Here is a 27,184-nt window from a genome sequence, read left to right as displayed (position 1 = left end):
TATGCTACTGTTTCCATGTAATTCATTGACACATTAGCAATTGTATCAAAATTTGCATGCTTGAAACAATGACACCCTTTTCACAAATTACATTTTTGACAACTTCACAATAAGCATAGATTTGTTACCAATGGTGAATGATATGATATCTGATCAATAAGCTAGAACAGAATTCTGATCAAAAGGAACAATAGAGACATGGGAAAGTTGCAAATGCCATAATGCAGGGCTTTGTTTAATATATTGTAGTTGTTGACATGGATGGTAACGACTTTATTTAATTCAAGTCATAGCAAGAAAAAAGTGCAAGTTTCAGTGAATGATTATATAAAAAATATAATATGAAGAAATAATATTGTGAGTCTCAATGAGTGGTTATAATCTATATTTGTTTGTATTAAGCCATTGGAATGTAGTATGTCTTAACCAAATTTGTCTGAATGCTGAGGTTAATGATAATCTAGATCTCTTGTTGCATATAGGTTATTGAAAAACATCTGGTATTAGAAAAAGAGGTACTTTTGCAATCAGTTGCATAAATGTATGAATTAATTGGTCTCATATACAGGGGTATGCTTTGATGGATTGTAAATGACGTTTTTCACACTTGTCACATGTGGTCCACCTATTTGAGCAATGTTGTTGTCACTAATGTAAGGGCTATCATGAATTGGTCTCATATACAGGGGTATGCTTTGATGGATTGTAAATGACGTTTTTCACACTTGTCACATGTGGTCCACCTATTTGAGCAATGTTGTTGTCACTAATGTAAGGGCTATATCATGTTAGATATAGTCCGTAAAGATGTTGCAATGTCAATCATTGCAATTACAACTCTTTAAGGGACAAAGAAACCACATTAGATAGTGGCAAAACTCTCATAGATGGACATATTAGACCACTTCACTTTGTTCACCATTCAAAAAGAGCATTGCTTTTGCCAACTATGCCATAACTTTTACCCCTTGAGAAAAGTAAGCTCGATAGTGTAAGAGGAGTGTTATATGGCAGCAATTGAACCACCTAAACAAATACCCATTGATAGATGAACAAGGTAATCTTTGTAATTATCGATGTCCAAACCTTCTGTAAATTTGGCATTGCCAAAACTCGTTTGGAACATCCTCTAGGGTTACTCTACTTTCCTCATTCAGATTACAACACCATGGGTTCATCTGTGTAGGTCTTCCTAGCATCAAGTGTTGCTTGTGGTAAAACAAGAATTATATTTTGATTCGGAAGGAACGACACCTCAATTAATGTGTAAGTTAGGGTACAGCACGATCAAGAGGTGGTTGTACTCTCCCATGCATCAACCCAAAACCCTCGAGATTGACACAATGCTCTCCGTCCAAGTGTGGAAGGACGAATTCATCGTGACTCTTTGAAGAATGTGGGCACTCCAAAGGGTGCCATCCTTGGCACTAATCTCTCCATTGTTTGAGACCTTCACTGGATGGCTTCTAGTAGATCAGTCCCAAATTGGAAAGATCATGAATTCTTGTTATATATTAACGGAAGGAAGCATGACCAGGAAGAACAGGACAAGGGTTAATTGAAGGGGTGGCCATGGCTCAGATGCAACCAGCAGAACCAACACAGAGTAACTCAAACCATGCTCGTGGTCTCCATGGCATGACCATCTCCGAGAAAGGCATGCAAGTTCATGCTCCCACCCCTTCTTCTTCTTCTTCTTTTTCTTTTGAAGGTAAAGGAGGGAGTATGACTAGTGAATATGGTGGAGGTCTTCATGATCAAGGGAAGACAGTGAATCGCGGAGTCTTGCCGCAGCAAGATGTCGGTATCGGCTACAATTTGAATCCTTCTCAATGTTCGGGCACTTGTGGCGGCCAGTCTTCATTCACACCTTCGACATTCTTGACGGATACCCACGGACTCGGAGCTCCTTCATCGAATGCATCACATCCTCCTCCTTTGTCGGTTATGGCTATGGCTAATCCCACCACCCTTATAGCTGATGACCACCTTCATGGACAACATAACCATCATTCTCCCGAGATCTCGACCCGCGGTGTGCCTTTGGGTGTGCAAGAGAAGTTGCGAGAGGGTCTCGTGATTCCCTTGGATGCCGTCGAAGCTCCCCTAGAGGGATGTGTCCACACCACAGGTGACATGTATGGGCATGTTTGTGTTATGACCCCTCCTCGTGGCGATGATAGTTCCCTCAACTATGCAATTTGTAATGTAAGTGACTCTGATGGTAATGGTGAACCTTGTCACGAGGGTGTTGGCGAGAGGCTCAAGGACACAGATAAACCTTGTCATCAATATGATGTTGGGCAGGTTCAAAGATGATAAACCCGAAGCCATGACACATATGTACATACGTCATATAATATAGGCCAGGTTGGGATATCCAATCTCTTTCGCTATTTCTCTTTTGCAAATGGTTCATGGCAGTGTAATTCATTTACTTTTTTGTAGTTTTGAATCGTTATAATGGGAAGCTTATAATTTAATCATTATAATGATCATTATAATAGGAAGCTATAATTATGTAAATGGTTCATGGGAGTGTAATTCATTTACTTTTCCTAGTTTTTAATCATTATAATGGGAAGCCATAATTATAAGCATTGTGTTGCTCTATCTGAAAGCTTAAAATGTTCATGATCCCAGAGGTACTTATGAATGTGTTTTGTTTGAGCTTTGTTATCTCTAAAGGCACTCCCATAATAGTTTCATAATAGGACGATTTATGAGGCAAGTGATAGCTTCTTTTGCACAAGGCAAGGCACTATTTTGTTACTAGTCCAAAGTAGAAGCATTTTAAAAGGGGTCTGAAACCATTTGTATGTAGAAGCATTGTCAAAGGGTAAAGCCATTTGTGTAGAGGTTTTGTAGTTATAATAGAGAGCATAACCTCTTTATCTCTTTACTTTTATTGTTGAGGGTGAAATCATTTCTTTACCGATCAAGGGGTACATTATGGGAAGAAGAGGAAATTTTCGAAGGCTAGGATGCACATTAAATTGTCGCCATACTTTGTCTTTCTTGGAGGGCTCCATAAAGGCATATTAAATTGTTGCAATGCTTTATCCTTCTTGGAGGGTTCAATAAAAGCTATTTCGTTGAGCTTCTCTTCCCGGGTCCTACACTTTCTTTATTGGAAAGGTACTCCTTCACATTCTCACAACCCATACAATATTAATGTAATGGATATTGGACGGTACCTGGTATTCTTTTACTTTTAATTACATTGATAACCATACTTGAGGCCTAGTCATTATAAAAACATTAAAACATTATTGAGGTTCATCATATTGCTAGAGGTATCACATCTCATTATGATTGACCGTGTCTACTTCTTACCTTACAATTAAAATGATCAATCATCCAACTAAATATGGAGAAGGGACAATACATATGAGGTAGGGAGATTTGGAGAACAAAGTTATATAATGGCTGCTAATATTGGCTACAGACTTATCTTTTCATCATCAAAGTTCAGACGTGGCATTTCATAAAAGTCTTATAAAAAGTGCTTCTAAAATAGCTTCTAAAATAGTAAGTACTCAATCACTATCCCGTTTAAAATGTGATTCCTGACCCAAAGAGGACACCGTCTTTAAAGATGCCAGCAAACAACCAATCATTGACGTTGAAATAATATTTGATCAAGACATAACTATATTTGAAGATATGCAAATCGTAAACCAATCATTGACGTTGAAATAATATTTGATCAAGACATAACTATATTTGAAGATATGCAAATCGTATCAAAACTAGTTAATCGTACAAAAAGTGAGAAAACACAGCCAAATAAGTAAAACACCAAAACCAATGGAAAATGTTTTACATGAGCAGTTGATTGTAGGAGCATTAACATATGTACTACCAAAGCAATGGAAATTACATAAGTAGTTGGTTGTATAAACATTTAATTAAAAGTATTTATCAAAATATCCAATTATAGGTAGTTCTGTAGCAGGATTTACTTGGAATGTTAACCATAGTTTTAAGATCATATTATTATTAAAGTGAATTAATTGTTCGTTGTATGTGGAACCACAGTAATGAGAAAGGAGATCAAATTGAAGTTGATATCAACCAATGTCTCAAACACTGGGAATAAACTGAGCTACGAGTTGTTAAAGATGCAACATTTTACTTCTGTACCATCTACCTTGCACATTCTTAATGAACTCTGTTAAGCTAAATATTCACACATTCAAACCTTAATGCCATAAAATTTGTGTGTTTATGTAGTTTAGATGTGAGAAATGAAATATTCAGTGATGAACAATTGTTTGCTAGTATTTATGCCAAGTTACATACTTTTACTTGGCATCGATTGATGCAACCAGGAACAGACAAACCTACTAACCAAACTTTTCGTATCGCTGGATATCCTCAAGATGAAACTCTGAATTGAAAGAAAATTAGGTAGACAGGCTCATCACAGGGTTCCAACTTGAGGCTAGCATCTATGTTCTTAACTCATCACAGCTTGTGCTATTTTCCTTGCTTTCAACCAAATATAATTCATACTTAAACTATGTCGAGACACACAAACATTACCAAAAGTTCCAGACCTAGATTGTTGACAATGAAAGACATACTAAAACTATCGAGTTTATGATGAAAGACATTAATTTTGGACTAAACCCAGATTGTTGATGAGCAATCAAATATTAGTTCATCTGTACATCCATTGCCTACTAAGTTCTGATTTCCACACAACATAATCAACATACATCTTGATTTCCGTCATCCATCAGACACCAAATAGTCAGATATATGGTGAAAAAACCTGTCATAAAGTAATAAATGAATTAACATTAATTATGTCCCAACAGAATAGATAATAATATATGGCAATATAAAATTGAATGCACACATAGATAACTGCCATGCATAGCCACCTTTTTCAAATCTCCCTGGCAATTCTTGAGTTGATTTTGGATTTCAAGTCTATGAACTACCATGTGGGTTTCTTTGAAAGCAAAATTAAGGTATGCAATAACTTGTGCACTTCAAGATCACTATTCCAAGAGATGCTCAACAGGCCATCCTCACATAGATAAACAATAATGAGATGCATTTCTGATCCATATTCAAAAAAGGATGAACTGAAGTAAGGTATCGAAATATTGACATAGCTGAATAGTCTCATGGTACTCATGCTCAATGCTAATTGTTCTATACATCCTCACAGACAAAACACATTACACTCTTTCTTTTTTCTTTGCATTGGTCAACAGTGTCAAATTAGGTTTGTGATCTTGAGACTGATTCAAAATGGGAAATTGCAGATGCACTGGATTTATTACCTACAGGTGGCAGAACATAATGCTCATAGTAGTATAACCCATCTTCTTTACTTTTGTGCCATGTGCTAGGATGGTGCATTAAGGTGGAACATAGCGCCTCGGGTATAAATACACAACAGATTCAGGATTCAACCATTCAGAACACTCATAAGATCCATCACACACATGCAATGACATAGAGAGAGAGCTAGAAGATATAAAATTGGATGTGCTATTACTGGAATACCTTCCCTCTAGAAACGTTCTTGTGTTATTACTATTGGGCGAGCTTCCATCTTCTCTCTGGATAAGTAAGGTCCCTTGAGAACAGCTGATTGTACCTATTTCAGTGAAAAATCATTCCACAACAAAATCAGTATGGTTGGTATGGATGCATTTTACCTCTGAATATGAAAATATACCAAGCCAATCTTCATAAACAGGTATACCTTTTCATAAATATCATGCAGCCCAGGTTCCCTCCATAGCCCAGAGCCTTGTAATGATGTGCTGATTGCAACACAACATGAATGCCGCCATTCCATACCTGGACAAAAAATATAGGAATCTTACTAAGGTATTAAAACTTGAAAGGCCAGAGTACCCTAGAAACGTATTTTTCTTGACCTCACCTTCCTTTTCTTGCTCTACATGCGGATCAGTCAAATAATTGATAATGTCAGCATTAGATGAGATATCCAAAACAAACCAGGATCGTCCAGAGAGTGGAACAATTAACCTGTATGTCTGCAAGAAACATCTCCCCCCCGCCACAATAAAATAAAAGAAGAACAATAGTAAGATATCAAATCAATTGCAATAAAAGATATAATTTTGAATCAGTGAAGAGGCTCTACCGCTAATCTCATTTCATACGCTTGCTGCAAGAGCCAATGTATTTGATCCTGCAACAGTTGTCACCTCCAATACAATTGAATCATGAAACAACCAATGCTTTACAAGATAACTAGCTCTACTATGTAAGTGCTTTCCATAGTTTTTAGTATTTAAATGTGTGCATATAGAAATACCATCAACATGCATGTAACTCAGATGTGCACATATCAATACATGACTTTTCATGCTCAGTACTTTAGTTATTCGAACTAAAACAGAAATGCACTGGAAATTCTCTATGCTCTCAACAACATGATTACCTTATTACAAGCATTACTTGGTCAAGAAAGAGAGCAGATACAACTTACAGACAAAGACCACTTCACCATACTCTGAAGTACAGAATAGATTGAATCCTTAAGACCCTTCTCTGCTTGTTCATTGAGAATAGGATTATCTGAACGCTCAGCACCCGCAATTGAAGCAAGCGCATGAACACTGACCTATGAAACAGACGTTCATCTTTAACAAATGATGCTATGCATTCCAGTTAAAAGATACAGAAGTATTTATTTAACCTCAGATACTAATCCACATGAATTCCAACATATACGTGGCCAATACAGACAAAACAAATTACCAGTTGCTTGCTGCCCCCCTTTCGATTAAAGGCAGACTGTAGTACATAGTAAATGACCTGTGCAAAACTTTCACAAAGGACCTCAGCTCCTGGCTTAGCTGCATATACCAAAATCCCAAGATTTTCAGACATGCAAATATAAAAAGCTCGGAAGAGGGCAAGTAAATATGCATAAAGACAACGCACACATTCCAATTCTCCCAATTGCATCAATGGCTGCCTCTTCCTCTCTTCCTTCCAGATCTTCGCTACATTTTAAGGCTGCATTGATTGTATCCACTATTTTCACGGTGTCTGTACAAGAGAATAAGCCAGTTATTAGAACATGCAAATACGATATGTACATCATATGAGAAAGATCACCACTACACACACAAGCACAAAGGAAATCTGAAGTTGCAGAACCATCAGACACTCAGATATGCACATAATCTTCTTAGCTTTGATTGTTCAAACAAAAAGTAATATTATCTACTATTGGCATATATACACCTGGAAACTACGAACATTTTGCATGCAAAAGAAAATTCTACATTGTTAATTTCCTATTTCGCCACCTTCACTCAGCTTACATGTCTGAAAAACTCAGAAATATAATAGATGACTGCAGGCTAATATAGTTACACTGTAAAAGAGATTCTTGTAATCTACAATTAACTCCTCTACTGGCTCAGCAAAGACGAAGTCTAGCAGACGGTGCAAACGCAATCATGAAAAGGTCTAACAGAAGTTGAGCAGAATGATTTGTTAATAATTATAAGCAATGCCTGTACAATGCAGCACATCAATAAAACTATCAAGAAAATTCAAAGATTTGGTATCTAATTAATCAAATTAGCCTATGACGTCATGAAAATATTTATAAGAACGAAAGTTAGGGTATAACAGGAAACTCAAAAGTTGGGTCCACACTTATCACATTAGCATTCCGTATCCCAGTTTTACAATATATACACCAAATAGATAAAAAGAGGCGCATACCCTCCTTGGATACCAAAGAAGGCACACCACCTTCTGGTGATATTAGCTTAGCACCAATCATCATAGCCTGAGAACGTACAAATGAATCTCCTCTTCTACTTCTGTTAAAAAATAACTCAGACAAGGATTAATATATTAGGAGGTTATGTTATTGAACTTCGGAAAAATACATGAGAAAAAAATACCAACCCCATAATATAAATAAGTTGTTGCAGTAGACCACCATCAGTTAGAAAGTTCGCACCGTTAGGTGACAAAGCTATCTGGAAACAGACAAAAGTACATAATATCACATCGATCTTATATGTTGACATGCCAAGGGTATCATCTGTCACATCATAATCAAATAAGCTTCAAAGAAAAACATACAATCCACATTGTAATGTTGATGTGCCTATATTATCTTCTAAAATAATCACATATGGCTTGAATGTGATCACCTCAGTCAATTCTTCACAGACAAAACCTTAAACCCTTTAGAGAAACTCAATCTTTAGAGACCCCCAGGCAGAACATGATGTGTTCACACAGTCTATGTATTACTCTTTATTTGAGCATTTCCACGCAGTTGGGGAGTGCAGTCCAATCATTATTCATAAGAGATACCTAAGACCATATGACATATTGAAAGCCACAGGAAGTTTCAGAACCACTTATGCAAAAGACCCACACAATCAGCTTTGGCCAATTCCCTAGGTATTTCGTACCACCTCTGAATTATGAAACGAATGAAATGAAGTTTCCATCCAGAAAATCATATTTAAGCTTTATGCTAAAACGGTGTACTATGTTAATCAATGAATGGGGTAAAACGGGATGTAGCAAAGAAAATTTCTTATCATACCTCATGAAGAAGCTCCAAAGCATTCATTTGAGATAATGCATCATGCTCATTGCTCAACTCTGATTCAAGGACACTAAGAATTCCAGATTCCTTGATTACAGGGACAGCCTGCTTTGAATGTTTGTACAGAAAAGCAATGATGGAAAAAATACGTATTCTAACCTGAAAAAAACCATGATCATCAATAGTTATTAATAAAAACTGAATATTCAATCAGAATCTAGGGATAATGCTTGAACAGAATAATCTCTCATTTAAAAACTTGAGAATAAATAAATGGTAAGATTTAGCATCTTTCGGATCAGATAGAAAAGAGAAACAATCTTAAGCCCAAAGAGTAGCTAATCAAGATATCTTGCAAACATGCTGACCTAAAAAGATGCAAGAAACTCACCAAGGAACTTGAATGCAAAGCTAGCTCCTTCAAGAGACCTTCTGCTGTTCCTTTTCTTTTGAATAATATTTCCTTCAGAAATATAGGTAGGTAACATATTAAGATCAATACATGAAAGGAGATTCAAGATCAAAACAATGCCAAAAAAATAAATCGTTCAGCCAACACACACACACAAGCAGTAGATTAAACATTAACCAAAACCATAAAGGATACAAATACTATACACATAGTAGCAACACAAAATAGAATAACTTAGGAAGTTAATGGACTAACAACGGTTTTTGACCACTTTGACCTAAAGTTAATGTCATCAGGGAGTGAAATTTGAAGCACATCATGTTTGCCACTGTACTGTGTTTTTATGAAATAAGGCGGAGATCCCATTGCCTCTTTAATCAAGACTTTGGCCTACTATGCAGGTTAACGGACTAGGGTGTGAGAAAAGCTGTTAATAGCAGCAGCGGAAGACTTAAAACAAAATAGGCACAGCCAAGCTGTGAGAAGGCTGTTAGACAGCAGTAGAAAAAATGGTTGCAAAGAGTAGAGACACAGCCAAGGAATAGAGCTTGTTTTAAGTAGCAAAAAAGAAAATGAAAACTTATACAAAAGAGGCTGGTATAGCCTATTTATACAAAATTGGGGAATGTGGGTGAAATGGCTGTTTGGTAGTTAAGTGACTCTTGTACTACCAAACAGGTACAAAAAACTAGGAATATCTTGGAAAAGGTAGAAGAGAGAAAAGGCATTTAAAGCATTGCAGATTCTAGAGAGAGAAGGCATTTAAAGAGTTGCAGATTCTAGAGAGAGAAGAATCTGAGAAAAGAGAGAATGTAGTACAAAGATAATAAATATGAAAGAGAGTGCAGGGCTGGAGCTGCCACCCTCCAACACCTCCTCTCAGCTCCAGAACGGCAGTCCAACATTGAGTCGATCAAGGAGCTGATCAATGGCTTGCCTTGGAAGTGGCTTAGTAAATAAATCAGCCACATTTTCTTGAGTAGGGCAATATGCCAAGTTGATGACTTGTGATTTCACTAAGTCACGAACAAAATGGTAGTGCACTTCGATGTGTTTTGTTCTACCATGAAATGCTGAGCTATGTGCCAAGGCACGTGCACTTTGGCTGTCGGTGAAAACTGCAATAGGAGAGGTTTGCAAAACACCAATGTGAGAAAACAATTGCATCAACCATAGCAACTCACAGCAAGTATCCAAGTAGGCGCGATATTCAGCTTCCGTCGATGAAGTAGAAACTGAGTTTTGCTTCTTCGATTTCCAAGAAATCAAACCTGAACCTAACATAAAACAATAGCCAGATGTGGACCTTCTAGAATCAATATCACCTGCCCAATCAGCATCTGAGTAGCCAACAAGCTCAATGCCGCCTCTAAAAGATAGACCATAGTCGAGTGTGTTGGCCAAATACCGAAGAACTCGAATAGCTGCTTGCCAATGACTTTGTCTTGGAGCAGTTGAGAATTGGCTGAGAATACTCACGCTATAGGACAAATCAGGCCTGGTATAAGTTAAGTGAAGAAGGGACCCGATTAATCTCCTATATTTCGTGATATCCTCAAATATGGGAGAATCGTCTTCACGAGATAGCTTTGAGTTTGGATCCATTGGACAGGAGAGTGGCTTGCAATTTGTCATGCTATAGGTCTCAAGGAGCTGCCTGAGATACCTATGTTGGCTGAGAAAGATACCACCATGTGATTGATAGACCTCCATACCTATGAAATAATGGAGAAGTCCTAGATCAGTCATTTCAAAGGTTGTTTTGAGGTCAGCGCGGACCTCCTCGATTTTAGATGCAAGGGACCCTGTAATTAGAAGGTCGTCAACATATAATATGATCAAGCAAAGCAAATTATCTTGGGAAAAAACATAGAGATTGCTGTCAGCATTACAGTTTTGAAACCCAAGAGAAAGAAAGAAGCTATCAATTTTGTCATGCCAAGCTTTGGGAGCTTGCTTTAAGCCATACAAGGCTTTGTGTAACTTGTAGACCATGTTTTTCTGCTCTAAAATCTCGAAACCTGGAGGCTGTTCAACATAAACCTCCTCTTTCAAGTCACCATTAAGGAAGGCTGACTTGACATCCATTTGAAAAATGGCCCATTTGTTGTGAGCAGCAAGTGCAAGCGCACATCGAATAGATGTGTACCTTGCTGTTGGAGCAAAAGTTTCCTCATAATCCACTCCTTCAACTTGTGAGTAGCCTTTTGCCACTAAACGTGCCTTGTGCTTATCCAAAGTACCATCAGCATGGTATTTGGTCTTGAAAATCCATTTCAATCCAATGACTTGTCGATGTGGAGGCCGTGGGACCAGCTCCCATGTATGATTCCGCTCAATGGAATCAAGTTCAACTTCCATTGCTGCTTTCCACTTTGGAAGAACAAGGGCCTCTTTTGCTGTTGTGGGTTCTTTTGATTGCACAACAGTGCACAATAAGGCAAAGTTGCATGAGTGAAGAGGCCGTTGTGACTTACGTGTTCGAGAACCAGATGTATACTCATGAAGTTCAGCATCGGAGAGATGAGAATCACGAATGGTGGCTTGAAGCCACTTGGGAAGTGGTGGAAGCTGGTTTGTAGAGGGAGTGGAAACAAGTGGGGTTGAGGGAGAGGTTTGAATTGTTGGCGAAGTTAGAGATTGAGTAGGAGGAGATGGGAGGCTTGAAGATGAGACATCTTCGTCTAAAATAGGAGATTCCGGAGGAGCTTGGATTTCAACCATGAACTCAGGTAAAATCCTAGAGTCATCCGGCTGAGACTCCACAAAATGAACATCCCTAGATATGACTAGGGACTTTGACTCTAAATCCCATAACCTGTATGCTTTAGATTGTGTGCTGTAACCAAGAAATTTGCATTTCTTGGTTTTGGACTCAAATTTCGTCCTTTTATGATCTGAAATGTGAACATAAGCATCACAACCAAAGACTTTAAAATGAGATACTGAGGGCTTTACACCTGTAAATGCTTCTTCAGGCGTCATTCTAGCAACTGCTTTTGTTGGGCAGCAGTTGATGATGTAGACTGCTGTGTTGACAGCTTCACCCCAAAACGAGAGAGGAAGATCAGATTGAGATAGCATCGTACGAGCCATCTCTTGGACTGTCCGGTTCTTCCTTTCCACGACTCCATTTTGTTGAGGAGTATTGGGTGTAGAAAATTGGCGAGCAATGCCTCGTTGAGAGCAGAAATGGTCGAAAGCTTTGGAGATAAACTCTCCACCATTGTCTGACCTGATCTTTCGAACTTTCTTCGATGTCTCGTTCTCCACGAGAGCTACCCATTCTTGAAATTTTGCGAGGGCTTGGGATTTTTCTACAAGAAAATAAACCCAAACCTTGCGGGAGAAGTCATCAATTATAAGCATGAAGTAGCGTGCACCACCAAGAGTAGTGGTTTTCTTGGGACCACAAAGATCCATGTGCACTAACTCCAAGATAGATGTTGCTCGGTGAGTGGCTTCATGAGGGAAAGGCTCTCGACGTTGCTTGCCATGAAGACAAGCAATACATGGGGTATTGGGAGATTTGAAAATAGGAAGACCCTCAACTAGTTGGGAGGAGGAGAGCTTTTGAAGAGAATCATAGTTGAGATGACCAAACCTAGCATGCCACAACGTGGGATCTTCTTGTGCCACCAAGGCATGAGAGCCTTGAAGAAGATGAAGAAGATGAGATTTGGAGTTTTCCAAGGGGCTATGGGAGCTTTTTAGGCGATATAAACCCCCTTCTTGTGTGCCACTAGCTACAATTTGTAGGTTGTTGGTGTCAATCACTTCCAAAACTAAGCTATCAAAGTAGACTCCATAACCTTGCATGGTGATTTTGTAAACCGAAAGTAGGTTGGTAGAGATGCGAGGCACATGTAGCACATCTTGAAGAACGACAGGTTCTTCACTTGAAGAATTGTCAAGAACCACATTACCCACACATGAAGCCTCAATGCTTGAGGCATCTCCTATAGAGATTTGGGAAGAGCTAGGCTTCACATCATGCAAAATGGATTTGTCATAGGTCATGTGTGAAGTGGCACCACTATCTACTAACCACTCATCGATGGTTGAAGTAGTTGGTCCAGCCAAATGTGAAGTATGTTCCTCAATGCCAAGGAAAACTGTTTCTTTGGCTGAGTGGGCCGAGTTGGATTTCGGTGTAGGTTGATTTCTGGTAGAAGAAGAGTTCTTAGCATTGTCCCTTTTCTTTTTCCGACAATCTGGCTGAATGTGACCTTTGTAGCCACAATAATGACAAGTGAGCTCCTTGTAAGCTGGGTTGTTTGGCGGTCTTGGATTGGGTTTGTTGTAAGAGTTACCATTTTGCTTCCACTTGCCTTTACTTGTCGCATGTAGAAGCGTCTCATTGGAAGTTTGAGCACTTTTCTTCCTTGTTGCCCTATCTTGTAGCATACCAAGAAATGTATTCATGTCAGGTGTGTTGGGAAGAAGAGAAATGGTGTCACAAAAGGCTGAGAATGACTCAGGCAACTTTATCATTAGACGATGCACAAACTCAACTTCAGTGGACTTGCTTCCCAAAGAAACTAGTTCCTTTTGGAGAGTGACAAATTCCGTTATTTGATCCATGATGTTGGGAGTGTCATGAATCTTGAGATTTGCTAGTTGGCTTTCAATAGCTATCATTTGAGCATGATTAGCTCGATGATACCTCCTTTTGATGGCTGTCCATAGTTCATTGGCTGTCTCGTCATCTTTATCTTGAAATTGACGAGCAATGCTCGGTTTAATATTAAACATGAGGAAAGCATGAGCACGAGAATCCTTATCTAGCCAAGCTTCAATCTCAGCGTTAGATGAGCCAGCAACTGATTTGGTTGAAGAGGATGAAGTTACTGGTGGTTTCTTGTCACTACCATTGACTACATTCCATAAACGATGGTATTGTAGCAAGGTCTTTATTTGTAGCTCCCAATCCAAGTAATTGTTCCCATCCAAGATGGATTCTTTGGGGAGTTGGGGAATGGTTGATGAAACAATGGTGGCATGTGAGGCCATGGATATCCTCCTCTTGAGCTACAGCTGGACAATTTACAGCAGTTGTAAGTAGATACTCAGGGTCTTTCTACTTCTCCCTAGATGCTAGGTGAGGCTCAGATAAGGGGAAAAGAAAACAGAAGAGCCTCCTCTGTAGGGTTGGGAGGGAGGGATAAAAGAAGATAGGTCTGTGTGCTCTTTGGCAAAAAAAATCAGGCTGAGGATATGGAGACCTCACTGCTCTGATACCATGTGAGAAAAGCTGTTAATAGCAGCAGCGGAAGACTTAAAACAAAATAGGCACAGCCAAGCTGTGAGAAGGCTGTTAGACAGCAGTAGAAAAAATGGTTGCAAAGAGTAGAGACACAGCCAAGGAATAGAGCTTGTTTTAAGTAGCAAAAAAGAAAATGAAAACTTATACAAAAGAGGCTGGTATAGCCTATTTATACAAAATTGGGGAATGTGGGTGAAATGGCTGTTTGGTAGTTAAGTGACTCTTGTACTACCAAACAGGTACAAAAAACTAGGAATATCTTGGAAAAGGTAGAAGAGAGAAAAGGCATTTAAAGCATTGCAGATTCTAGAGAGAGAAGGCATTTAAAGAGTTGCAGATTCTAGAGAGAGAAGAATCTGAGAAAAGAGAGAATGTAGTACAAAGATAATAAATATGAAAGAGAGTGCAGGGCTGGAGCTGCCACCCTCCAACATAGGGACCAATGGTGGTTGGGGCTGTTCTTGTTAGAATTCAAGATACACAAGAAGTTCTTGAAGGAAAAGCTCAACAACGAACAACCAACACCTTCTTTCACCTCATCACTCCTATTCATGCTACTAGGCAATGAAGGAATACACAAGTGGGTCCATGATCCGGACATTGCAAAGGGGTTACAATAGATCGGGCAACAGAAATTTGTTGTTTGACAAATAAAGGCCATTATATCCCACCATCAGGGGTGCTTCCCTCACTTCAGAGATCTTCCCGTTCTCAATCAACCTATGCTAGAGATTTTTTGAAGACATTAATAACAGCAGAGAAATTACATGAATAGAGATAATGTGATTCTTTCATAGCAATAGATTTACTTAGTTGCATTTATTTTGGTTTGTTCTTAAAGACAAGATAATATTTTAAGATGCAATATCTTGTTTGGTCTTATAGGCCATTTTGGTCTCTTAAAAGATATTAATATATCTTTCTTTCCTACTACCATCAAGAAACATATGCACCTCAAGGTGATATTTCCCTATATATGAGATGTTATTAAACCCACTGCAGATAGGCAGTCAACCTTAATCTTAAATTTGACATCCATCGTCTATGACTTCCAAGTTGGAAATTTCATTATTCACATTATCTTGCAGTTCGACCTCATATACACTGTTCTTCCTAAGGTGTAAAATTGAGGAGTTCCATTTCTACCACTACTCATGCACCATCTTCTTGTTCACATCTTCACCATCAAATTAGCCACCAAATCCACTGCAAAATCTCTCCACTCTAATTACACATAGAGGCAGGTAAGATGACCATGAAATTGTCTTGTCTTCAGTGCTTTTCAACTAGCATGAAATCAAGGTTTCTATGTTAACAATAAACAGACTTTATCTGCTTGTCGTGGTGTATGCAGATGATAATTTCCTATTTCTTCCGACAAAACATTTGCCTAAGTTGGCATATGGCAAAGGATCTTCTGTACATTGAATGAGAGCAGTTTGTCTCCTCTTTATTTGACATGTCAGAGTCTAGTTGGATAAATAGTATTTGTGTCTAGCTCATGTCAACTCATACTTGTTCATACATCTCTGTTGGTGGTTCATAACTTATTTATTCATTGTAGAATAAGTACTAATATTATTTTGCCTTCTATGTATAGAAGAGAATATACATAATTATCAGGTGTACTCTCTCACACTTCATATCGCATATCATTCCTTTTCACTCTGAACTATCAGAGAGTTCCCCTTGGTTTTTTCCATTAATAATTTCATAGAAGCTAATAAAGTGAAAAAGATAGAATTGGTCATCCTACAAGCACGATCAAAAGGCTTATACATCCATCATTTTCACAACTAGCAAGAAAAAAATGGAAAGACAACTATGGCAGTACACATCTGATTTTACGTTTCTAAATATGACAAAAATCCTCCAAACTTTATCTGTTCATACTTACAACTCCATTAGTAGTATCTGCAAGCTTTTGAATAGCCTGGGCTGCACCACTTGCAACGCTTGCATCCCTGCAATGACATTGACCTTTTATACCAGAAGAACCTTGGTTATAAAATTGAAAACCTTCAATGAATTAGAGGCACTAGCAGACATTGTGACTATATCATGTTTATATTTGCTTAATTTTTAATTCTGGTTTTAAAGGAGGACTTTAATCATTAATCTAACGGAATACATATTACCTTGTTCATTTATAAGATGTAAAATAGTAAGGGCAACTTGAACGAATATAACTTTAAACACCTTAAGCCATGAGGACAGACAAAGGATTTCACTTTTTTGAACAAATGCATTTTCCTTGATTAAGATTACAAGGAGAAAATCCAAAATTATCTAGCCCCTCACAACAACAATAAAATTTATTCCAAACTAATCAACAAATTAAGGGGGAAAACAACATCTGCAGTGTCCACATGCCTACAAGGTAAATCTATCTTTCAATAGTGTTTACCCATCGGACTTCAATGCTAGAAAGAAATGGAAAATAAGGAACTGATACCAAAATTCTGGAAATAACATCCAGTGTTATGAGCTACAATCTGAATTCATGCTGAAAATATAAAACATATCTTCATCAGAATATATTTTATCCTGCAGCTGGTAAAATGACCTATGACAGAGAAAACAAGTTACAAACATCATCCGACACTTGATATATGGGTCAACACTCAGAAATATATTACAGAAACTAATAGAACATATAAAGACAGCAAGGGTGAAATATATTATTCAGGTACATAATATGAGACTAAATAGTAGGAAAACACTATAAAATGCCAAAGCACTTTCTTTCTTTTCCCAAATGCCATATGTTCTTATTATTTCCCAAATGCCATATGCTTTTGTTATTTCCCAAACGCCTTTGGTCATGCCCTCTCAAGCAATTCCATGTGCTACATGAGCAAGCATATGGTGCATTCCCTCACTCAACAGTTTACCAGCAACATTTGAGAGAATAAAAGAACTTAGGGACATTTGGGGAAATCAAGAGAAACTCAGGGTTTTATTTTGAAAAACAATCTATATGCTAAAGGGAGCATTAAGGCCAGAGAAGAGTACAAAATAAAGTACGTATGTGGGAAATGCTAGAGGAAACTCATTAATCAAAATTTTCTATTAATTGCAAGAAATTATTTCCAAATGAAAGAAAAAATAATTAGTACAAGATTACATACTCATCTGTAATTGTTTTAAGCAAAGGAGGAACAATATCACTTGCAACAAGAGCCTGCACTGCCATTTCATTATTGCCAGTATTTTCAAGCAGCTTTGCAATCTGTGAGAATGTTAAAAGAGACTAAGAATTAAAACCTACCCTAGTTTCTGTAGTGCAATGTTATCACTGAAACCCAATTAAAACATCAGAGAAAATAACCAACATAAAACTTGTAGATTTTCACAACTCCTATTCTAAAACATTACGCACTTTCATAATCTTAGTATTCGTTCAATGTGTGCAGTTTAATGCATACATGCTCTTCAGAAAGCAGGAGTTTGTAGTGCACAACTCAACAAGACAGAAAAATAAACAATGAAAAATTAAGGAACATGGACATTATGCATATGAAAACAATAGATTTTAGAAGTTATACAAATTTAAACATTTACAAATTTGAACCAGCATTTACATGTTTCAATATGGAGACGGGCAGAAAAATCTAATCAGATCCTAATTTTGTTTTATCTCATCGGACATTGTAATAGAATACGTACATATATAATTATGTTAGATAATATTAATAAAATGCTTACAGCAATGCAGGTCATTCGCCTGGTTGAGGAAGATGATGCTTTTAGTCCTTGTCCTGCATATGGCTGATGCAAAAGTCTCTCTCTCTCTGTCTCTCTCTCTCTCTCTCTCTCTCTCTCTCTCTCTCTCTCTCTCTCTCTCTCTCTCTCTACAAAGATGGCCCACTATAAGACACTTCTTACACACATCAGAGGATGGATTCATCATCAGGACACCTTATATGGACATACATCTATCCTATGCGCTGCGTACTGTGATAGGGCAGCTGCGAACTTCATCACATCAGTTATAGATTGAGGTAGACAGATATACATGACTACCTCTAGAAGAGAGAATTTGCCAATTGTGTCATCAAGGAGTGGAATTCGAAGAACACTATGTTTGTCACTGTAGTGTCTTTTCTGAAATCAGAGGGAGATTCCATTGCCTCTTTAAACTAGGCTTTGGCCCACTACGCATGGCAATGGAATATGAGGACCAACGGTGCCTAGGACTTTTCTTGCTAGAGCTCAATAGACATCGGGAAGAGTTGTTGAAGAACACAGCCACACAAGCTCATCCACAAAGAACAATCACAACTTTCTTTAGCACCATCACTCCTACTAATGCTACGAGTCAATCACGGGATACCAAATGGGTTCCCAACCAGGACATAACAAAGGGGTTACAATTGATCGGGCAATAGCAATTTGCCCTGCACATAGGCCCCAGCCCCATGAACCACGACCTCGACACCCTTGTCATCGACAGATAAAAGCCATTATCTCCTGCCATCGCAGGTGCTTCCCTCGCTTCGGAGACATTTCCATTCTAGATCGACCTATGCTAGAGATCTTTCGAAGACAAAAGCTACAATATATCTAACTTGAGAATCTCACATGTGTTGAAAACCAGATTCCCTCGTCTCTTGTTATCTTATATACTTTTATATTTACGGAGTATTATTTACTTATTGTTTTTATTTGTTCCTAAAGACGAGACAACACTTAAGATGTAATCTCTTGTTTGGTCTTATAGGCCATTTTGGCCTCTTAAAAGACGTTAATATTTCTTTTTTTCTTTCTCTCTCTACATAAATGTGACATTTGGCTTAAAATAGAAACACAAATGATATGCCCACTTCTGTGGTTGGATGCTACATTCCTCATCAAGATTCTAACTTTTATGTTTGTTTGGATAAAGACCAACTTTTTGCAAATTTAGACGATGATATTGCTTATTTCAAAGACGAGGAAGGTATTGTCTTTGATGACATGAATGCTCATACAAGAGGTTGGCAACTTCACGCACAACAATCTTCGATGACAAATATCTCAAGGATGCAACAAGATATACAAATGTGTAGTCGATCTTTTCTATTGACGACATAAAATCCAAATCAATTTGGAAAGTTACTCTTACAAATGATATCCTTATGGCCTAACACTAATGACTTTACATGTAAAAAACACTAGGAAATAGTGAGATTGACTATATGCTACTTTCTGACGGTATTTTGGATTGCATATTGGTAAACGGACACAATGTTATGGGCATGACCATATAATATCCCGTGGTAAGATTGTGCCATAGTATTCTATACACGTGGATAAAGTGTTGCCTTAGGCCTGGCTATAAATATGAGGCCTAGCTACCCTCATTTGACATCTCTTGACTACGTCGAGACTCTGTCCTCGTGGTGATCAACTCTTGTAGCGAGCGCACCAGTACCAGGTACAACTCGACGCCATGGCGCTGGTATGGGACGCCGATCGAGGCTCGAGTCCGTCTCGATCCCTTCACTCGGGGGTGGTTGGGTGGATTGCCACCCTTCTTTCTCTCTCTCCTTTCTTTTCTATCTATCTATATTATCCTTATCTCATGCTTACATTAGGTTCAAGCTCTAACAACCAAACTCTAACCATAGGACTATATTAACCTCAATGCATAAAAAGGTTTCAGTATGAGAAGTCCATTGAAAATAATAAACCATATGTGAGCGTAAACCTTAAACGAGCACCCGTGTATACCATGATGGTTGAGGATATGTTACAAATACAAAGATACAACATGGTGGCACACTAGAATGCAAATGGGAAGCTTTAAAGAAAGTCATTTTCTCATGCACAAACAAAATGCATTCCAGGCAAAGAAATGTAGTTCAAAGAAAAAATGGTTTCATAAGGAATACCATGAAGCTCAAAAATGCCTTATGAGTTTGGATGTAGTGAAAGCTAAGGAAAAGCAACAAAAGCATTTGTATGAGAACAAACGACTTATTCAAGAAGAGAAGACTACAAGAAATTACTCAACGATTAGTCCAAATACAAGAGGAAGCACATACATGTGCTCACAAATGCCTCCCTTCTTTACGATTGAGGATGTATGCATAGGGCTGAAGAAATTGGCCTCTCAAATGGCAAGAGATCTTCAATGTATAACAGACGAATGTTCAAATGGAACGCAAGGAAGATACATACTTTAAAAGATATGTTTGCATTATCACATGCTCGTCGATTAGATTACGAATTGGATCATACCATTACATAAGGCTGGATATTAAAATAATGTAAACAATTATTGAACCATCATGGTGAGCTCACTAATGGCATGGGTGTATAATGGACTCTATAAAGAAGTAGAAGATAGAATCACAGTTTTCTAAAATATCTAAAGGTAGAGATATAGAAACTAATTACAATTATGGGGTTTAACACATAGCAGAGATTAAAGAAAGCTGAAATTATTTTACTAAAACAAACCCACACTTCAAAAAATATGTAAAAGGTAGGAATGCACACATTCTTTTAGAAGTTGTACAGTTTTGAAACGAGACTGTAAAACAAAAATTAGAAAGTAAATTCTATAGAAGCGTTTTTCTAGCTTAATTGGAGAAACCTAAAGGGACTTTAATCCCAACAGAATCAAAGATTAGTGCATGGACTGAAAAAAAATGGTAAGAGAGCTTCTAAACAAGCTACCTTGTAAATACACCATAACACCATCGATCACCTTATCACCCTTCGTGTAATAATGGAAGAAAGTTGCTTGAGATATAAGAGTTTATATTGTCATTGTAGACTTCAAGAAATTTTTTGATATAGTACCTCGTGAGCATCTTTGAAGGCACATGGAAGAAGTAGTAGCACTAAGTGAATATATTCTTGCCAAGTTCCCAAATCTGCGTGAAAGTTATTTGTTATGTGCATATGGGCGATGAATTTTCAAATTTTTTATTAAAGTTACTTCAAACCATAGATCCTTATTGCCTTGAAGTTCCTTGAAATCATAGATGGAATGAATGTGCTAGACGCTACGTAGAGACGGGAAAGAGATCAAATTATCCATTTGTGAAATTAAGTCTTGGATCATGGAGATATTAAGTCTGAGATCCTCAAGAAATCATAGATCCTTATGGCCTTGAACTTTCTCCAAATCATAGATGGCATGAATGTTCTAGTTGTTGCTTAGTGGCGAGAACGACATCACATTAACTATTTGTGAACACATGCAATCATGGAGAAATTAACTCTTGGATTCTCAAGAAATACCTTTTCGACACTTTGGTGACACCTAATAGAGTGGACAATAGGGGGAAGTAGTATCCCTAAGTGCACATGGAAAGAGTTTGAAAATGTCCAAAAGCATTTAGAGAATCCCCTATAAAGTACGAGCAGCCCTTCAAATCACAAAAGGAGATGGGGGGGCTTGAAGATGAGACATCTTCGTCTAAAATAGGAGATTCCGAAGGAGCTGGGATTTCAACCATGAACTCAGGTGAAATCCTACAATCATCCAGCTGAGACTCCACAAAATGAACATCCCTAGAGATGACTAGGGACTTTGACTCTAAATCCCATAACCTGTACGCTTTAGATTGTGTGCTATAACCAAGAAATTTGCATTTCTTGGTTTTGGACTCAAATTTCGTCCTTTTATGATCTGAAATGTGAACATAAGCATCAGAACCAAAGACTTTAAAATGAGATATTGAGGGCTTTACCCCTGTAAATGCTTCTACAGGCGTCATTCCAACAATTGCTTTTGTTGGGCAGCAGTTGATGATGTAGACTGCTGTGTTGACAGCTTCACCCCAAAATGAGAGAGGAAGATCAGATTGAGATAGCATTGTACGAGCCATCTCTTGGACTGTCCGGTTCTTCCGTTCCACGACTCCTTTTTGTTGAGGAGTATTGGGTGTAGAATTTGGCGAGCAATGCCTCGTTGAGAGCAAAAATGGTGGAAAGCTTGGGAGATAAACTCTCCACCATTGTCCGACTTGATCTTTCGAACTTTCTTCGATGTCTCGTTCTCCACGAGAGCTACCCATTCTTGAACTTTTGTGAAGGCTTGCGATTTTTCTACAAGAAAATAAACCCAAACCTTGTGGGAGAAATCATCAATGATGAGCATGAAGTAGTGTGCTCCACCAAGAGTAGTGGTTTGCATGAGACCACAAAGATCCATGTGCACTAACTCGAAGATAGATGTTGCATGGTGAGTGGTTTCATGAGGGAAAGGCTCTCGATGTTGCTTGCCATGAAGACAAGCAACACATGGGGTATTGGGAGTTTTGAAAATAGGAAGACCCTCAACTAGTTGGGAAGAGGAGAGCTTTTGAAGAGAATCATAGTTGAGATGACCAAACCTAGCATGCCACAACGTGGAATCTTCTTGTGCCACCAACGCATGAGAGCCTTGAAAAAGATAAAGAAGATGAGATTTGGACTTTTACAAGGGGCTATGGGAACTTTTCAGGCGGTATAAACCTCCTTATGTGCCACTAGCTACAATTTGTAGGTTGTTGGTGTCAATGACTTCCAAAACTGAGCTATCAAAGTAGACTCCATAACCTTGCTTAGTGATTTGGTAGACTGAAAGTAGGTTGGCAGAGATGCGAGGCACATGTAGCACATCTTGAAGAATGACAGGTTCTTCGTTTGAAGAATTGTTAAGAAACACATTACCCACACATGAAGCCTCAATGCTTGAGGCATCTCCAATGGAGATTTGGGAGGAGCTAGGTTTCACATCATGCAAAATGGATTTGTCATAGGTCATGTGTGAAGTAGCACCACTATCTACTAACCACTCATCAATGGTTGAGGTAGTTGGTCCAGCCAAATGTGAAGTTTGTTCCTCAATGCCAAGGAAAACTGTTTCTTTGGCTGAGTGGGCCGAGTTGGATTTCGGTGTAGGTTGATTTTTGGTAGAAGAAGAGTTCTTAGCATTGTTCCTTTTCTTTTTCCAACAATCCGGCTGAATGTGACCTTTGTAGCCACAATAATGACAAGTGAGCTCCTTGTAAGCTGGGTTGTTTGGTGGTCTTGAATTGGGTTTGTTGTAGGAGTTACCATTTTGCTTCCACTTGCCTTTACTTGTCGCATGTAGAAGCGTCTCATTGGAAGTTTGAGCACTTTTCTTCCTTGTTGCCCTATCTTGTAGCATACCAAGAAATGTATTCATATCAAGTGTGTTGGGAAGAAGAGAAATTGTGTCACAAAATGTTGAGAATGACTCAGGCAACTTTATCATTAGACGATGCACAAACTCAACTTCAGTTGACTTGCTTCCCAAAGAAACTAGTTCCTTTTGGAGAGTAACAAATTGTGTTATTTGGGAGTGTCATGAATCTTGAGATTAGCTAGTTGGTTCTCAATAGCTATCATTTGAGCATGATTAGCTCGATGGTACCTCTTTTTGATGGATGTCCATAGTTCATTGGTTGTCTCTTCATCTGTATCTTGAAATTGACGAGCGATGCTCGGTTTAATATTAAACATGAGGAAATCATGGGCACGAGAATCCTTATCTAGCCACACTTCAATCTCAGTGTTAGATGAGCCAGCAACTGATTTGGTTGAAGAGGATGAAGTTACTGGTGGTTTCTTGTCACTACCATTGACTACATTCCATAAACGATGGTATTGTAGCAAGGTCTTTATTTGTAGCTCCCAATCCAAGTAATTGTTCCCATCCAAGATGGACCCTTTGGGGAGTTGGGGAATGGTTGATCAAACAATCGTGGCATGTGAGGCCATGGATATCCTCCTCTTGAGCTACAACTGGACAATTTACAGCAGTTGTAAGTAGATGCTCAGGGTCTTTCTACTTCTCCCTAGATGCAAGGTGAGGCTCAGATGAGGGGAAAAGAAAAAAAAAGAACCTCCTCTGTAGGTTGGGAGGGTGGCTGCTAAGAGAACCTCCTCTATAGGGTTGTGTTCTCTTTCGCAAAAATAATCAGGCTGAGGATATGGAGACGTCACTGCTCTGATACCATGTGAGAAAAGCTGTTAATAGCAGCAGCGGAAGAGTTAGAACAAAATAGACACAGCCAAGTTGTGTGAAGGCTGTTAGACAGCAGTAGAAAAAATGGTTGCAAAGAGTAGAGACACAGCCAAAGAGTTGTGCTTGTTTCTAAGTAGCAGCAGAAAATAATCTTATTACAAAAGAGGCTGGTATAAGCCTATTTATACAAAATTAGGAATGGTTGTTTGGTAGTTAAGAGACTCTTGTACTACCAAACATGTACAATAAACTAGGAATAAAAAGGGAATATCTTGGAAAAAGTGGAAGAGACAAAAGGCATTTAAAAAGCATTGCAGATTCTAGAGAGAGAAGGCATTTAAAGAGTTGCAGATTCTAGAGAGAGAAGAATCTAGGAAGAGAGAATGTAGTACAGAGATAATAAAGTTGAAAGAGAGAGTAGGTCTGGAGCTGCCACCCTCCAACAATATTTGACCACTGAAGACAAGGGAATTGAATTCTTTACACTAATGACATAATCATGGTGTGTGTATCTCATGCCAATCTATACCATCATCTCAAAACTTCAGATTTTCTTGCCACAAAAAATAGTTCACAGTAGACCTCAGAAAGACTCAAGCCATGATCGTCAAATTGCCCACATTCAGACAAGCTAAGCTGGCTTCACCGTGTCAAGAGGAAACAGAAGAAATACTTTCGCATAGAAATGAATAAGAGATCACCATCTTGCATCCAATGCTCCACCTCATACACATCAGATGATGTGGCCAGTAATGAACACCTTCAATATTAACCTCACTTTATATCTTCAATCAACTTATGATTTTTTACACCACCAGTATCATTTTTACAATCAGACAACCAATCTCTCTCTCTAGCAATATGGCGGAATACCTCACCATCAAAGAGCCACCACAACCTTCTTTAGCACCAGTACCCCTCCTTCCCATGCAACAAGTTAATTAAGGGCTAATTAGGGCCTAGATCATAAGATTCAAACTAGGTTACCATAGACCAGGCAATAGCAATTTTCCATGCACATAAGCCAGATCCCCCTCCCCTTGTGACAATTTTCTGTGAAAATTGGAAGTCTTTTCTTCTTACCAAAATTCAATGCTTTTTAAATAGGCGTGGAAACATTTTATTAGATGTTCCTTCACCTGGATTCTAGTTGCCTTGTCATCGTAGTAAATACCACAGCATCCAACATCATAAATCTCTCTACACAACCTCAACACCCAACTCTCACTAAGCTTCATACGACAGCCATTTTTTACACTTCTCTATGGCTCATAGTAATGATTATCTCAGAGAGAGAAAGAAAATCGCAAATTCATTAGTCTCAGTAGTACACACACACACAGACATACATACATATATATATGCTACAAGATCCTACTACTCACCAAAGCGTCAAGAAGTGCTACAGAACCAATTTGTGTGTTGAACACTTTTTCCAAAGCCAAAATAATTGGGCTTCTCATTTCATCCTCAGATTCTAAGGTCCTGAAAAACACCATAAAAAACAAAGCATGCCTTAGCCATTCCAACATCTTTAAACTAGCCTAAGAAACCCGTTAACTTTACACTACAACTATTATATTTAACTCAATCACATCCATGTCAGAAAATGGAAAGGCGTTTTCTCACCTGAACAGCACAGGAAGCGGATATTTATTGAGAAACTGTTCAGTAGCCTCATCTGAAGGAATACCTGACCAGAAATAGACAGCAATCATATGCATTCTTTCATCTTACTAGATAAAAATGGTGAAGGAATTGGTTATATGCAACAAGATTAACGAAAAACTGCACATAAGAAATGATGTTAAAATATCATCTGAATGAACTCTTCGCTAGAAATTAATAGAGATTAAACAGTGTCTCATCTTTCACCTAGCAATGGTGAGAGAAACTAATATAAATAAAGTCAAAACAGCACGTCAGGGAGGAGAGTAGAGTCTCAATGAAGGAATATTTGACCTGAAATCATACATAAGAGACAAGAGTAAAGGGGGGAAAGCAAAAAGAAAAGAAAAAAACTTTGAATGCCTGACCATAAATCAGCAGAAAGAATATATTTTTCTATCTTCCATCTAGAAACCGTGAGACAAGCAGCGAGGTTAAAAGAGAACAAAAGAGAGAACGGAGAGTTTTTCGAAAGATGAAGGTAGAGAAAGTGACAAGCTTACGGTGATGGACGCAAACTGGAGAGGATGAGGGAGAGAAAATCGTCATCTGTCCATTTTTTTTCAAACCTTTGAGATGGAAACGGTGGAGAAAACGGACAGGATTACGGAAGGGAATTGGACCAGAAAATGGAGGGGACGAAAGCTTCATCTTTACATTCATTTTCATCTTTCAGATAGAAATGGTGAAAGAAACAGACACAGAGAGAGAGAGAGAGAGAGAGGAGTGTACCGAGAGAGGAGGAGAAGTCGGAAGCGTCAGTGGAGAGAGATGAAAGATCGATAGCGTCCACATCCATGGCGGTCATCGTGGTGCAGGTTTTCAATCGAAAGAAAGCAGCTGGAGTAGTAAGTACTACGCAGACAGGAACGTTTCTGCATGTGTTTCCATTACATATATATGATATACTGTATACATACATACATATACATGCATCAGTAGTATGGGCTCCAGGTCTACCATCTTTCATGTGGACGCAATTGGAGAGACCTTTAGTGGTGATGTTATCACGTCAACTCCGAAGCAAATCGACAGTACCACATGACATTATTAGAGCGGAGTTTAGCCTACCCCCGATGTTAGTAGAAGCACTCTTTCAAGTGGTAGCTTTTATTCATCGGATACATAGTCAACCACAAGATAGGATATCCCGTCGAGCCTTTGAGGCATCCCGATCCTTACATGTGTCTGGAGACACCAACTCTTGGTATAGCATTGTGGTGAGTTGGTTATTTGCAAATGGCATAGACATTAATAACCTACCTCCCCTTAAGTACAACC

General features: G+C 38.4%; 1 protein-coding gene across 1 annotated transcript; it reads right to left on the bottom strand.

Moving 5' to 3' along the window:
• Positions 1 to 4,377: 4,377 nt before the first annotated feature.
• LOC147858863 (ARM repeat superfamily protein) lies at positions 4,378 to 26,766 on the bottom strand. Its single transcript, XM_087325595.1, has 18 exons — positions 26,636 to 26,766; positions 25,865 to 25,928; positions 25,621 to 25,720; positions 17,971 to 18,033; positions 17,394 to 17,494; positions 16,160 to 16,226; positions 8,976 to 9,047; positions 8,582 to 8,743; positions 7,927 to 8,000; positions 7,738 to 7,838; positions 6,943 to 7,050; positions 6,757 to 6,854; positions 6,485 to 6,619; positions 6,137 to 6,184; positions 5,912 to 6,026; positions 5,729 to 5,826; positions 5,527 to 5,620; positions 4,378 to 4,780 (listed from the first exon to the last, which is right to left on the bottom strand). The coding sequence occupies exons 1-17, from the start codon at positions 26,709 to 26,711 to the stop codon at positions 5,534 to 5,536; spliced, it is 1,569 nt and encodes a 522-aa protein (XP_087181721.1). The 5' UTR covers positions 26,712 to 26,766; the 3' UTR covers positions 4,378 to 4,780; positions 5,527 to 5,533.
• Positions 26,767 to 27,184: the final 418 nt, after the last annotated feature.

The sequence above is a fragment of the Azolla caroliniana genome, unplaced genomic scaffold (assembly GCF_043228905.1).
Source record: "Azolla caroliniana isolate FFs.n. ecotype wild unplaced genomic scaffold, voAzoCaro1.0.p SCAF_10, whole genome shotgun sequence".
NCBI lineage: Eukaryota > Viridiplantae > Streptophyta > Polypodiopsida > Salviniales > Salviniaceae > Azolla > Azolla caroliniana.
This window is presented reverse-complemented; position numbering and strand designations above follow the sequence as displayed.